The 16233-nt window shown below is 38.2% G+C and overlaps 2 protein-coding genes across 14 annotated transcripts in view; both read right to left on the minus strand.

Moving 5' to 3' along the window:
• afap1 (actin filament associated protein 1) overlaps positions 1-12039 on the minus strand; it is a 53865-nt gene extending 41826 nt beyond the window's left edge. For both annotated transcript variants that reach the window (XM_084134514.1, XM_084134512.1), the window contains exon 1: positions 11933-12039. In XM_084134514.1, coding sequence (XP_083990640.1) covers positions 11933-11954 — 22 coding nt within the window. In that variant the 5' untranslated portion in view covers positions 11955-12039. The remainder of the gene's footprint in view (positions 1-11932) is intronic.
• A 569-nt stretch (positions 12040-12608) lies between these two features.
• Positions 12609-16233, minus strand: part of ablim2 (actin binding LIM protein family, member 2) — a 70697-nt gene continuing 67072 nt past the window's right edge. For all 12 annotated transcript variants that reach the window (XM_084134517.1, XM_084134525.1, XM_084134526.1 and 9 more), the window contains one exon: positions 12609-15645. The gene's annotated coding sequence lies outside the window, so the exon portion shown is untranslated. The remainder of the gene's footprint in view (positions 15646-16233) is intronic.

The following is a 16233-nucleotide window of genomic DNA, read 5'->3' on the forward strand; positions in this document are numbered from 1 at the left end:
ATGGAAAATTAAACGCACACATATCGACTTACGCAGGCGGTAAATTTGAATAATGAAGCTTTCTGAGCTGGTAAACTGCGACCAAAACTCTGTATACATGTCTGGAGAAATCGTCATCATCATCGTCTTCATCACAAGCAATCAGTCTTCATAGACTCTCCATATGGCTATGAGGTAAAGGCCGCTCTGCTCAGCTGCAGTTGCGTAATTTGACACCATAGTCATTTTATAGTGCAGAAAGCCTAAAAAGCTGTAGCGCATATGGACGGGCAGTATGGAACACTGGCTGTGGTCCAGCGGAGGAAAGCCTTGATGGAGGGAAGACAGAGCAATGGTAAGGAGTTAGAGTATTTAAAAACTAGGTCAGAATCGGAGTGAGCATGACTGCCTTTTGACACTGCTTACTTGTAATATCCTGGCTCAGTTTCAGACATACATTGTGCTGTGTTTGGGTTGGGCAGGATCAGCTGGATAGTGCACTTCAAACCAGTCCAATAAGGGGTCTCAGAAGAGATACACAATCCTATATCCTTGAAAAACCCTAAAAAAGACTGACAAAAAACAGCTCAACATTCCTTACATGATATTCCAGAATAGTGCAGATGAGGCTACACTACAGTATGTTCTCGCTTTTTACTTTCTTTACATTGAAAATGTATGCTCAGCCAAGAAAAGGAAGCGCATTTACATGCACACTTTTTTTTTTTTAAATGTCATGTAAATAGTTTAGTCTGACTAAAATTGTACCAGTCAGAATTTTGCATTTTTTTTCTCTCCAAGTGCCTCAGAGCATTCTATTCATTATTAAGCACTGAAAGTTTAATTCAGTTCAAATGTATTTGCATGCTGGCCTTAAAAGAAATTGTCAAAGTACAATGAGTAACAAGTAAAGTGTTGACAAGGGCAAGGTGACCAACACAAGAGTCCAATTTGGGTTCATTTGAGTCATTTGTTAGAGCTAATGGAGTGGACAATGTTAAAGACCCATCTGCAAGTTATCAGCAGGACTGAGCAGCCGCATGCTGCTCATCCTGTGCTTTCTTCTATCAATCTATACAGTATCCACTGCTTTGCACTAATGGCTAACTCCTCTGTTTCCCCAGACCGGTCAGATTCTTCATAATTTTGTGTATTTTTGTCTTCCTTCATCCATAAAGTCCTCCTCCTACTTCTCTGTCCATTACATTTCCTTCCTCCCTCTTCTTGATGCCCATTCTTGATAACATACACATAACCCTCCCCCAATCCACACCCAGTCTCAAGTCCCAGCTGCTATAGCCAGGGTGCCTCTTTAGCTCCAACGGTCCACAGGAAACAGTCAGATGAATGGATGAATGGATGGATGGATGTACGAAGGGGAGGATGGCCCAGCAGGACAAACAGTCACAACCACTAATACACACTCAACACACACACCTCCCTGCATCAGACCATCCCACTACTTCGAGGCTCAGTCCACCATCTGGCCAGGCTGAGACTGCAGACGTGTTGTTGGTTATGGCTGGTCAGCCCTATGGGGGTAGGAGACCCAATTAAGAAACCAATCTGCTTTAATGCAAAATGTATGAGCCCCCATCCCACAGTTTTTTCCAATGCTTTTTTTTATCCGGTTCTTCCTCGATCGCCGCACACAGCAATCAAATACAAATCCTCTAAGAACATAGCGGACATCATACAGTCCTTCATTTCCTCAGATCCAGGCACTTTCCATCAGATCATTTTGATAAATGTTTCAGCCAGACTCCGCCAGATCCACAGAAATTGATTTTCATCAGACCTCAGGGAGGAAGTACGCCCCCGGAGATCCAACATCATGTATTTGTGCAGAGTGCTGATTTAGGATCAGATTTTCACATTGTTTACTGGGGTTTTAGCCAAGAAGTGCAAAGGAGCAGCTCTGATCCAGAGACAGCATTCCTGATATATGATCTTGTACATATATGGGTCCTGGCCTCTCACAACAGATCAAAGGAGTGAGTCTAGTGTTGATAAATCATCCCAGCAAAAAAAGAAAAGAAAGACAATATAAAACACTGTTGTCATGGCCAGTAAGACATGGGAGCTTATTCATTTTATCTGTTAGATGACAATTCTCGTTAGATTGAGACACACAGTCCTGATTTGTGTCCATTATGTTAATTCTGACCCTAAGCGAACACATACTATAGACCAGGAGGACTATTATCACTGAGGGGGACAGATGCTACATTTATATAAGCAAATAGCTTAATATGTTTATACCCCTGTAGCATGCTGTTACCTTTTTTTTGAAGCAAATAGTATCAAATTGATGGCTTAATCAAACTAAAAAGCCATGTAAACACCTAAATTGAGGTGTCGATCCAAATTTTTTATTGGAAGGGGTGGCGTAGACCTGAAATTATTCAATCAATAGGAAATAAGTGATGTTATAAGCGCAAAAACTTGAATCCAATTATTTTCTCAATCAAGTACCTTGTGCGGCGACTGGGCACTGCATATGGGCTAGAGTTTGGTTTGGAATACATGAAAAACACATGTAAACAAATTTGTGTATCGGATTGCAAAGTTTAAGTTTCATATGAACAGAACTTTCAGAATCTGAAATCAGACAGATTCATGCGGATTGATGAAAATGTGTTCACGTAAACATACCTACTGACTTGCCACAAAAGAAAGATATTGAAAGCATGCAAGGCCAGAGGGAAAAAGAGAGGATATGGGTGAAAGGGAAGGGAGGAGGTGGATGGAAAATAGGAGAATTCACCTGCCAGACACACATTTTAAAGCCTCGCCCCTACTGTCAGGAAGCTTGCCAATCAGCTTTAAAAATCCAGCAGTCCCTCAAATATTCACACTGATCTTTGTCATCTATGTTTTATGATCTTTGTCAACTTTTACACTAAAAAAATATGGATTGATGGAAAAATCATGGTTCCTTTCTGACAGAGTCTAGCTGTAGATGTAGCATGTTGGAGTAAAAATTATGTAGTATTTTTTTTTTTTATTCTTTTTTTTTAAACAAAACTACTGATTACAAATGCAAACATTTCAAATCAGCCAGCTTTAAACTGCTTGGTTAAAATACCCTAGCATTGTAGCAATCTGTTGCTTTTGTTGTATGTTATTTCTTATGATATCTTTTTATATTGTTTTATTACCTTTTCTGTAGTGGTTTTGTGTGTAGTTTTGTGTTGCTTCGTGTAGTGTAGCATGTAAAGACAAAATATGTAAAATTCCTGTCTTTCAGATTTGTGTTTTGTAAACACTGTAAAATGCTGTCCTCATCATTCTCTGTGAGGACAGCATAAGAGCCGACGGCTCTGTGTGCAGCCAATGGCAGTGCTTTAGAGGACCATTGAGGAGACAGGGGTTATGGGAATAGCATTCCAAAGAAACATCTGCAAAGCTTCAATGTAAGAGTGCTGAATGACAGCAACAAAAAAACAATTATCACACACCAAGTGAAAGAGACTGGGAGAATAGGTAAAAAGATGATGAAGTCTCTTACACACACATCTCACTCACTCACACCATCTACAGCCACAACATATTCACTCAGATAAATTGTCCACCCAAATGAAAACTAATGCAGCACAATATGGAGAAAAATGTGAAATGTTACAGAATTGTTAAATAATGTTAAATCTAAGATTGTGAAATTTTCGGAAACATTTAGCATATGCAGAATGACAGTGGCCATAGACAGGAGGCACACACTCACAAACACATTCACTCTAGGTTCAGAAAGGAATGCAACAGACTGCTCCATCCTATATAAAATTCATGGCGTATTTAAAAAAAGCATGACGCAGATTGCTTAACGGCTGTCAAGCCAGTTGCAATGAAAATAGTGTGCATGCTTTTTTTATCATTATTACGGTAATCTACAAGCAGCACAAAAAGACGTGTTTTTTGTTGTTGATCAGCAAGTCTTAGGAAAGAACCCAACATCAATCAGATAACACAATAGCCTGTTATTTTCTTCTTAAGAATTTTTTTTTTGTTTTTTTGTTGAGAACTTCTTAAGATTACAAGAACAGCACTTAAGAACATTCTTATGTCTCAAAATTTCTTTTCAAGTAGATTTACGTGAATCCGGCGCCAGCTTGTTTTTCCACAATGTTGGACTAGGTGCTGATGTTATGTATGCATCAGTCTAGGTCGGATTACCTCTTTTCCCACCAACCAAAGCAAACCAAACTCTGACACCAAACGGTACCAAAAGCAGACAAGAAAAGTGCTGGTGTAAAAGCACACTGAACTTGAAGCTTCAGTATGAATAGCCTCTGGGATCTGTCTGTGTGGGTGTGTCAAGGGTGAAATACAGAGGAAGAAGGAAAGTATTCCCATAAATCATAACACCTTGACATTAACCTAAATGCACAGTCAATTTAAAAAGACAAGTCTAGAGGCCTTAGCACTTAAATGCTCACAAACTTTCCAGATTGTAACCAGAACTTAAGCTACACCTTTAACACACATAGTACTGAACACCTGATTATTTTTACCAGCAGATCTATACATGCACATAAGCACATCCATTTAGTACAGAAAAGCCTGAATCCACTATTCCAAAAACATGTGAAAACAAGTCTTGGCTAAAAACCAAACTAAGCATTTTACCCAAATACCCAAAGGACAGGTTGCCTTCATCATCACCCTATATGGTACGCCCCTACTAAAAATAAATTGGAATTGATAGAAAGTAGGTTACAATAACACAAAAGGGTGGAAAAGCATAAAAAAGAGGTGTGTGTGTGAGTTTGTTCGCACACACACAAGCATATTTTTGGAGCATTAAAATATACGCACTCCCACTGAGATTTAGAACCCAAAGGCTGACTCACTCTTACTCCCTTTTTGACCCACTACAGGAAGTGGCATAATCTATTAGTCACTGCCACTTTCCCCATGGACTATAAAGTGATTCCTATAAAGTGGGCCTCTTATATTTCCATCACATTGTTGTTTTATGCACTACAGTGAATGTGTGTGAGAATTCTTTAATTCCTGTCTCTATTCATCTGGCAAATCAAAATGAGTGCAAGGAAAGAAGTAAGACAGGCACAAAATAGGCACGAAAAGGCATGCAGAGTGGCAGAGAGGAAAATAAATGACTGTACAAAGATGAGAGGGCTGCCTCAAGGCTTAAATACTATGTACAAATACACCAGGATGCAGGATCAATAACCCAAAAACACAGATGACGCTTGTTTTTAGAGCAGAAAGAATTTGGCGAAGAAAGCCAGATAAAGAGAGTTCATGAAGGTCAGCTGTTTTATAGGATAGTAGAGATACAGATACAGCAGGAAATCAAGATCGTCTGTATTGCCTAATGCCTACACATGTTTGAGACACTAGCCGTGTTTCCATTACCCTTCAAATTGCGCAAATTGAAATTGCGAATTGAAAATACGCCCAATGGAAACACGTCAATTTCGCAAAAACTTGCATTTATCGCAAAAAAGTTTTTACGCTCGCATGAGGTGGTTTTTCAGGCAATTCGAAAAAGAAATATTTCGCAAAACTGCAATGGAAACAGTTTTTGCGCATTTGCAGGTCTCCTGACGTAGATGACGCGGTATGTTTGGACAGAATACGAGACAGAGTTCTTTATTAAATTCATGAAAGACAAAAGAATTACAGGAATAATGGATTCTAAACCTCAAATAAATGCCACAATCAAGACCTCGAAGCAGATATGAGGGAGAAACACCCAGAAACACCTCATATGTGCCGCTCACAAGTATAATAAGGGTCGTTCCTTACCATTAATGCTTTGAAAACACACATACATCTCTTTCAATTAATAATAATGGCTAGTGCAGTGGCTGGGATTAGTACATAAACCTACCAACGTCCGTTGCCATGGTTTTTGGAATGATTTTACTTATCGCGAGAGGAAAAAATGAAGTTTTAGTCGCATAACATCGGTTAATGGAAACGTCGTCATTTCGAAATAGTTTTTTGTCGACATTTAGAAAAAATCGCAAAAGTTTTGCGCAAATCTGTAATGGCCTACTGTTATTTTAGTATTATTATTATAGTATTATTTATTAATATTTTGAATTGGCTGTTATTTTTTTATATTTTAAGTTTTAATTTTAGTTCAAGTGATTTTGTTATGTGCTTAAAATTTAAAGTTCTATTTTCTTTAGGTTAAGTTTTTAAAGTTTTGTATTTTAATTTAGATTTTTTTCAATTAGCAAAAAACTGTCTTTCAATAGTGTCAGTTTTAGTTAACAATAACACAACTTGTTTGACGTCAGGGGAATGCGCTTACACACGCCTGCAGATTTTATATTTGAATATTGATCCATTTTTAAGGAAATTGTAAGGTATCAAGTCAAGTCAATCAAACCGAAAATCTTTAGAATCTGTGAAAACAAATAATAATTTTGTTCTTAGAAACCTAAGCTAGCTGCAGCTCCTAAAAGCAACAAACAATTACAGCACAATGTGCATTAATTATTCATGCTAACTATTCTAGCATCTGTTAGCTATAAAATAAGTCTTTACAGAAAGGCCGTTACCTTGGCTGTGACAACACACCCTAAAAACAAAATACTTCACCAGAGTTTCCACCCAGCAAATAACACTGACCACATCAGTCTAATCAGATCCCTCTCCGCCTGTGATGTGGTCAGGAGAGTTAAGAACCACAGCGACTTTCATGTTCTGTATCTTTGCCACAGTTTCCACAGCACCTTCTTCAATCATTTGCTTTTCCCTCTCTCACTTTCCATCTCATAGACAAATAACGGAAAGGGGCGGAAACAAATAATGACAGAGACAGAAATTACAGTAATCCTCTACTTATTTAAAATGATTCAGAGATATTTCAATGATGAGAGCAAGAGAAAGAGACAACTGAAGAAAATGAAATCTTTCTAAAGAGCATGAGGCATCAGCTTTCTTAGACAGTGACTCAGAGGCCTTGAGTTCAGCTCGGTTTACAGCACAGACACTCTGAGCCTACAAACACAAACACACACACACACACACACATAAATGGGCAAGTTAAAGTACAAGTACCTACTTTTTGAACACAAACACACTTGAGTGTTTTGAGTTTGACATAAAGAAGAAAAAGCAAAGCTACCCTCAAATCTTCCCTCTGGCGGTGTCTCGATGTGAAACCCTAATGGGACAACATTTCCAAAGCTGAAGAAGAGCCAAAGGCAGGCAACACCACTTTTTCATGTTTTACTTGAAAGATTTGCCACTCCAGTCCAGTCATGTTACAGAGCCGCGGGGAATATGCATGAATGACGACTCTGGAGAGACGTCTCGCACAGCTGTTTGTGTTACTTCTGAACTTGTGCACATATTTATTGATAATAATAAAATTAAATTAGGTCTTTTAAAATGTTTGTCCAACTTGTACAACCTATAAATTCATATATCATTTTAATCACTGTTATTACACTACATTCTGTTAAAAAGTGTTTGACAAGCACAGTTGTGAAACAAGTCTGAGACGGGACATTTTGAAGGGCTTGACCCTGAATTAATAGCCAAAAGCCTTTAGCGCCTCAGCAATGAACCATGATTTGCTACTAGCTAGTCGGTTGCAGATGGTATCCGGGAAAGCATTTGATTGGACAAAAGTCTGTGTAGTCAAAAGTCATTAATCACCGTTCTAAATGAATGCGCTTCCTTCAACGAAGCACAAGCTCACACATACAGACACGATCACAGAAAAATTCAGGACTCAGGAGCTCAGAAACTTGTCAACACTGCCCTGGCGACTTGTATTAATAAAATAGCTTTGCTACTGAAAAGCTGCATTATATTTCTCAGCAATGAGATGGAAGCATTGCTGTTTTTGAAGTAATTAAACTAATAGCTTCACTATTAAAGGCACTGCTCTCTCTCTCACCAATTCATTCACTGCAAAATAATTTTGGAAAATTGAGGAAATTGACAATTACATATTGGCTCCATAAATGACTTCCAAATAATTATCCCCTTGCAAAAAGAAGCATTGTTGTAATACTAGCTCAAGGTCTTCACTTAAAATTAAAACGGTATATTCACCGAACATATTTAATTGTGCTCAATCAATCAAGTCGAAGTGAAAAATCTGTTTTGGCTGAACAAGTCCTACATCCAAAAAACTGTATACGCACGCGCAAAATACGCCTGAGGAAAACCGTTGGTATCACTGCTCCTTTTATCCCTCCGGGAGAGACAAAAGGCCGGTGTGGCGCACAGGTGACGCTCATTTGTAATCGCTAGATGGAATCGCTCCTTTCCCACAGCTCTCTGCCCAGCCCTGCTCGCCACAAAGGTACTTTCACCAAATATCCTGTGTTGGAATTGATTTGTTAATAAAGTGATGTGATAAAATGTCAACCCTGTTGTCTTTGCTTAAAGGAACCATATGTAAGAAATGTATTTCAATTAATCATAAAATGGCCCTGATATGTCACTAGACATTAAGAAATCATGTTCATTTCAAATACTTATATCACTGACAACAGTAGTCCGGCCAAGTTGCAGCCCTCAACTGATGTTGATGTTGTCATGTTGTGTTTTGGCCTAATGCCCCACCCTCCACCTATCTACCAATCACGAAGTCAGTAGTGTTTTGGCATCCGGGTTGCCAGCTCTGCTCTAGTTACCACAGCTGCAGCTACAAACGTGTCGGATAAAAAATGTCTAACGTTACGAAACCTAAAAGACCTCGTTATGAATCCGAAATACGTCGTGACAAAGTCCAAAATAAAACAAGGATTTGTATAGGAGACTCGTCACTTGCCATTGGAAGCTCCTTGTAGCAGCCTATGTTCCTGCTGGATCCTGCAGCCTAGCTGGCAACCTCAAGTCAGGGGGGAGGGGGAGGGGATACACCGCTCTACAGTAATTTGAAAGTGATTGCAGTACCAGTTTTGGCCACAATCTTACATACGGTTCCTTTAATGTATTTATGTTTTGCCAAAATAACTTACCCATCCAGTTAGCTTTAACTTGTCAATGCTGGCAAATGACCAATACCTGGATCTGCACGATTCTGGATAAATTGAGAATCACAATTTTTTTTTTTTTTTAAAATAGAGATCACGATTCTAAACAGAAAACTAAACAAAATAACCTGTAATTTACTGAAGGTTCTGACAAAAAGTAAATTGCTGCAGAGTATTTAAAAATGTTTAATTAATTTGAATGGATTCAAATTGAAAAAAGGTGAAAAACGGTATGATTCAATGAATCATGTATAGCCTACTTCACTTGTTTCATTACTGGATGTATCACCGTTTTTGAAGGAATCTCTTGAATTAATAATTCAATGAGAAATACATTTTTCAACAGTCACTTGTCAACACCTAGTGGGCGTACCAATGTAATGATACAATATCTTTATTTGAAGTGCCAAGATACTTTCAAAAGGTGATTTGCGTTTATATCCCAGAAGTGTGATATTTTCAATATTTGTAACAGAAATAACCATACTGTGATTTTGAAAACACTGTTTGTGAAGCTGTTCCGTACCTATAACATGGGTTCGATTCCCAAACAAAGCATTTGCCACTGAAAGTTGTTTTGTATAAAAGTGTCTGCTTAATGCATAATGAATGATGCATGTTAAATTTCCTTATCTCTCTAATGCGTCTATACACATCTTTACATATAGAACAGGGTTTCTCAAACTCAGTCCTGGAGGGCCACTGTCCTGCACGGTTTAGCTCCAACCCTGATCAAACACACCTAGCTGTGAGTTTCTAGTGATCCTGAAGACATTGATTAGCTTGCTCAGGTGTGTTTGATCAGGGTTGGAGCTAAACTGTGCAGGACAGTGGCCCTCCAGGACCGAGTTTGAGAAACCCTGCAATAGAACTTCCCATAGAATCACCGTCAGGTCAGGAAGTGGTTTGGTATTGAGTCAGAGAAAGAATCAGCAGCTGTTTACAGCTGTATTTGACACACACACTCACACAATTAAACGACATGCTGCATCCTGAGGCAGACTAATATAAACCCACTGGAGACTCTGTTAGTCTGTGAAAACTATCCTAAGGCACAGACTGCTAGACTAGAACCACAAGAGAGGAAAAACAGCCTGGACGGGAACTTCAGGTTACTATAAAAGAAAAAAAAAAATGCATTACATTTTCCCCATCATTCAAAGCAGTGAATAATGAACATCCACTGAATGTCTGTAGTGTACGACTGCTTTTTTTTCTCTTGCAAACTAAGCAAGACCGCTCATCGATCTTTGGCCTACACAGATGCTGCAACAATGCAGGTCCAGATGTGCACTAGTAATGATGTCACTGCATCAGCAATCAGACATTAGGCCACATGTACAGACCAGTCATCAAGCTATCAGAAAAAATACCAAACTCCCACTTACAGAGGCCATGCAACACTCAGCTATAATGGTATTTAGCCCTCGGATGACCTCACTTTGTGTGGTTACAGAATTCTTCAAATAAAGTGTAAATGAACAAGCTATGCTATTAGGGTGCAACATGCTTTTTCACCTTAAATGGCATCAATCTACTTCTGAAAAAAAAAAATGCTGTTCATTGATTCATGGTGTTCATTCTCCACCCGGACGATATGAAACCGCCAGTAAAATCAGCATTTACTTAAGAATGGAAGGAAATATTATTTTTAAAGCGTGGAAAGCAATAAAGGAAAGTGTTTTGTTTCTGCTCTGATTAGGAAGCAGAACATCCTGAATTGAACCTCCTGTTTGTATGATACAAATTCCCAAATGAGCCAAATGCAGGCGAACAGGTCAAGTTAGGCTCCATCGCCCATTTTACCAGATGGTCCTTGACTAACATCCCTCAAAGCGCTTGGTCACACCCATTAAACTCTACACTGGCTATTGATCAAAGATGCTGAGCTTTGTCCACATGCTTATCTTTGTTTTTCCAAATGATCGTATTTCTAGCCAAGGAGTCCAAGGACTGTGTTTGGCCAAATCCAACCTGTTCCAGTCAATTCTTTCTTATTTTCTTTACCTGGTTTGATTGTTTTGAGACAGTCTGGACAGTGAGATATGAGACGCAGCATGCAACTTTGGTGGCTTTTTATGTTTTGTCCTGTTTTCCATCATCTCAGAGCCAGAGTCAGTAATGCTAACAATGCACAGGATGACGGTTCTTGTCCGCTCTATTGTCAGTAATTCCCTGAGGAAAACTGGAGATGGAAAACACTTTCACATGGTCCCAACATTCTTTATATAAATAGCCTGTTTAAACAAACATCATCTGAACTTGCAAAACACCTGAGAACAACATTAACAAAGTTGCTTAAGAAAAAATAGGGTCAACTCAGGTAAACATAACAATAAAATCTTAGACAGGGTGGCAATTATGGTGTTGTCATTGACAAATATGCTTCATCCTCATTTAAACCACAAAAACATAATCCAGCTTCTTTGTCTAAGTCATCCCACTGAAAAGTATCAAATTAATAGGATTTGTTCTTCATAATTTAGCTTTTCACCTCTCGCTCTCAGCCCCTCCCCCCTTTGCATAATCAGAGACTGGGGCTCGAGACGCCAGCTGATCCCTGCAGGCTCGCGCTATTCAACACGAGCGCTGCACATTCATCGGGATGCCTCGTGCTTCTTTGTGCTCAGCCTCAGCTCCAAAACAAGAAAAGGGTTGATGGCAGCACCAAAAAAATACTAATATTAATGAAGGATGACAACTTCAAAAACTGTTTTATGTTATTATTATCATTTTGAAATAAGAAATAAACAATGGAAAGCAAGCCTATCACACTTAAATATGCAAGGGAGAATTGAGAATTGAATTTATCCATGCATGTTGAATGACTGTAGAGAGCAGAGCTTGTCCTTATCAAACCCCAAATGCTGTAACGTTACTGAAATAGACAAATTAAGAAACATTTCATGGATAGCCTAGAGACTCTTTCCCAATGCATAAATAGAGACAACTGTCTAATAATTTTAACAGTGACATCTTACCTTCTCCGTTATTTTCCGTCATAACTTTATCTCAAGAAGATGGACCTGCCCTGTCTCCGCGTGCACTTGATAACGGCCACCTCTGTTGTTCCTCTGGCCTGTGTGAGCTTCTTCAGATTCATATCTTGGCTCCGGGGACCGCTCACGCTGTCAAATCCTCCCGAGATGGACAACCGTGTGGGCCAATCCGGCAGCGCGCTACAAAAAATTCTAACCAATAGCAGAACTGGTAGGCGTTAACATTTACACATTGGGAAGATGGAGTGTTGTAAGATATTTTTAGTTTCCTCTATATATTTAACGTCTATAGGCCGGTATCTATCTATCTATCTATCTATCTATCTATCTATCTATCTATCTATCTATCTGTGGGTCATCAGTCTATCTATCTATCTATCTATCTATCTATCTATCTATCTATCTATCTATCTATCTATCTATCTATCTACCTACCTATCTGTGGGTCATCAGTCTATCTATCTATCTATCTATCTATCTATCTATCTATCTATCTATCTATCTATCTATCTGTGGGTCATGTCTATCTATCTGTAATATGTTTGGTTCAGCAACTTTTTTTACATTATAGCACTTGAATTGAAGTAGATGGTTTTCTATCTATCTATCTGGTTCAGCTACTTACTTTCTTTACAAAAAAAACAAACAAACACTTGAGTTGAAGTATAGCTGTTTTTATTGAGATGAATATCAATATTTATTGCAAAGCAACTCAAAGAAACAGTGAATAAAATGAGTGCATTTACATTTCCCAAACTTTGCAAAGTCCGAATAACATCACAAACACAGTTATACGCAGTAGTTAGTTTGCATATTAGCACAAAACCATGCGCACCCATGGGAAACCATATATGTTGTGTGACCTCATCATAACACAAAGACAACTTCTTAAGGTCTCTCAAACTTGGTATAAAATGTAAATGTGTAATAGTAGCAAAAGTAGTCCAGCAGCTCTCAAAACTGTTGGGTCAGAGTTCTCTTGGGTCACAGTCCTACATCTGCCTTCATCCACACTTCACACACACGCAAAGAAAAATACATTTTGAAATAATTTCCAAAAACAAACCATATTATCTTCATAATTAACTTCAAGACCATATTAATAAACACAAAAATGAACCAATTCAGATGTTTAAATGACCTCCTTGTTTAGTCTTGATTTGTATTTGTTTTTTTAAGGGTTACAGTGCTGTTAAAGTATGAAGATGATCGAAAACACCCTGATCTGAACTCACCTAGCCTGAACTATTGGACTGCTGTACTGGAGGCTAACACCACTCACACCCACACACGTGCCTGTTTCTACAGCTGTTTAAATAAGACTAGCGCATTTGTCCTCCACAGCTCAACATGGTTCTTCTGGGAAGGCTCCCACCTACGCACTCAGACCAAAACACATTCATGTATTTGAGACAAGCTTTACTGTATTTTCCCAAGCACAACAGATTTTGGCATGACCGGCAAAGGCTAAAATGTACTGCTTAAAAAATGTTGCATTATGACCCTGAAGAAAGAGATTTGGATATGCACACACTTATAGTCGGTTAGAAACCATCATACTTTCACAATCAACAATAAAGTAAAACAATCTGAGTTTCCCTGCTGAGCAGTAAAAATAAAATAAAAAATCCAAAGATGCCTTGATATTGTATAAGATATAGGCACGTTACACATTAGTCAAAACTTAGTTTACTGAATGTTGTTTCTCTAACAGTTCCAGATTTCTGACATCTTTAAGTAATATATCCATATAATAAAAGGATAAAACACTTTGCATGTTTCTTTGCAAATTTGAGTAACTGGCATCAGTAAAAGAACCAAGTTAAATTTCATCAGAGTAAAATATCTAGCGCAAACGTGGTACAACTTAAGAATGTGTCAGAAGAAACAAGACAATCTTTCAGTAACTTTCAGATCTCAAATCAAACAACACGTCATGATTACACTCTAAAGTTGAATATGAAGCCATTACGTGATGCTTCCAGTATATGCAGTGCATGCCTACAGGGTGACATGACCAGTGTAATGGACATTTGTATCAATATACAGCACACACATTTATTAACAATCAAACAAAAAATCATATTTGTTTTAAATGAAATGAAGCGCCACTGAACTGCATGCTTTATTAAGTGTTGTATTGTATTAGTTTCACTAATTGCTACAGAAACTGTTAACTTTGGCATGGCTCCATGCTAAAGTCAATGTTGCAATTATTTGCAAATGGCAAATAAAGTATCTGGCAAACATCTGTATGAAAAAAAATTGCATACAAAAATAAGGGTTTACTCTGCAATGAGCACTTTCATTTTCAAACAACGAGAAAGACCAATGCAATGTCTGGCTGACGCATTTGATAAGATTTATGACGATACGTAATGTGCACGATATATATGGAGAGAGTATGCGAAGTCCCGATATCAGATTAAATGTCTAAATGTCTTATTGAATTGCACATTGACCTGAAAAAGCCAACAGATACATAATATGACAAAAGCTATGCATTGTTCCAGCTGTCCGCACTCACAGTCATTGAGCAACAGTAAAGATTAATAAACATAACAACTAACACTGTGTCCTAACCAGGCGCAATACGACAAGTTCTCAGTCTGATGTGTGATGAGACGCAACCACAGCCAATGAGAAGCTATTTAATGTACAGTTCCGAGGAACCAATGAAATTTCACAGTGGGCGGGGCTACCAAGCATGATGTAGCGAAAATGGAAACCAATCGATCGACAAAGTGTCCTGTTGCTCTTCACTTATCACGGTAGAGGCTGGAAAAGACAAAAGATGACCTGGAAGAGGTTTTTTGTTCTTGTCGCTTTATTGCGTCGCGTCTGGTTAGGTCACTTGTGAGGGTGCTTTGTTGACTTCTTGCTCTGAATGAGTCTTTGGCCTGGTCATGCTAAAGCCATGGATGAATGAGCTTCCATAAAGCTGATATCACATGATAGATATTACAGTCCAAGCAGTGGCTGAGTATCATGTCTAAGAGGTAAGAAGAGGAACAGGCAGGAAGAGACTGAGAAAAGAGAGAGAAAGACATTGAGCAAAGAAGACGAGTAGACGTGGACAAGACTTAGACGTTGGACAGCATTCATTGCAGTCAAAAACAAGGGCACAGGGGACGATGGGTAGTATTACATATCATGTAGAGCTGGTTGGCCATGTTTATCAACGGTATAAAATGTAAAGAAAGTGGCTTATATCAATATTGAGTGCCTTTTCCACTAAGAGAGAATACAACACAGTAATCACAAAGACAGCTGAAGGAGCGAGATCAAAGACAATCAAAGAGAAAAACAAAGAGTGTTGGAGAATTCAGTTCTGACTCCAGGCTCTCCGTCATAAGAGTAACATTCAGGCCATGTGGTGCGGCGTCCGCGCACAAAGATAGGTGGCAAACAGCGTTGTGAAAGCGCTCCCTCTTCCTCAGCGTGAGATGGGATGACAGTAGCTATGCAGCAGAATGAAGGTGCATATATGTTTCTCTCACACTCATCCCTCCATGCACACAGGATGGATGAGAAGAGGTTTTCTCTTTATCTTTGCTTTCCTTTAAGCGATTAGGTGTGATTTAAAACAAGCGTGCTTTCTTCTTGAGATCATTTTTCTTCCACAAAGCCAAACGGTCAAACTGTTCAATGGTCATCCCAAACACGTTGTAGAAGTCCTCTGGTGACAGGTGCCTCTGAAATGATAAGAATTATAATAAATGCAATTATTAAATTTTGAAAAATTAAATTATTAAATTTAAAGATTGTTCAGTTTACATTTTGTCAATTTATACACTCAAGTAGTTCCAAACTTGAATGACTTTCTTTCTTCAGTAGAACACAAAAGATGTTCAGCACTACCTGTTTCAAATACTTTTATGCACTGCCTATTTTTATTATAGGTTTAATGATTTTACAGTTGTAATGTAAAATAAAAATATATTTTCTTAAATAATTAAAAATATAATTATAAATAAATTTTACAGTGAACTATTACAATATACTGATATTTATATTTAGAATATGTACAATAATATGTACAATATTATGCCTATGTACAATAATAATAATATAGGCATATTGATATATATATATATAAGTCAAGTCATCTTCATTCATATAACGCTTTTTACAATACAAATTATTTCAAAGCAGCTTTACAGTGATAACAGGAAATGAATGCAACGAAGATTGTTTTGGCTGTACAGCAGCTCTAGAAGAAAGTCATTGTTCAGCTTAAAGGGTTAGTTCACCCAAAAAGGAAATTTAATCATTAGTTACTC

This window comes from Abramis brama, assembly GCF_963993115.1.
Source record: "Abramis brama genome assembly, chromosome: 14".
NCBI classification, from domain to species: Eukaryota; Metazoa; Chordata; class Actinopteri; order Cypriniformes; family Leuciscidae; genus Abramis; species Abramis brama.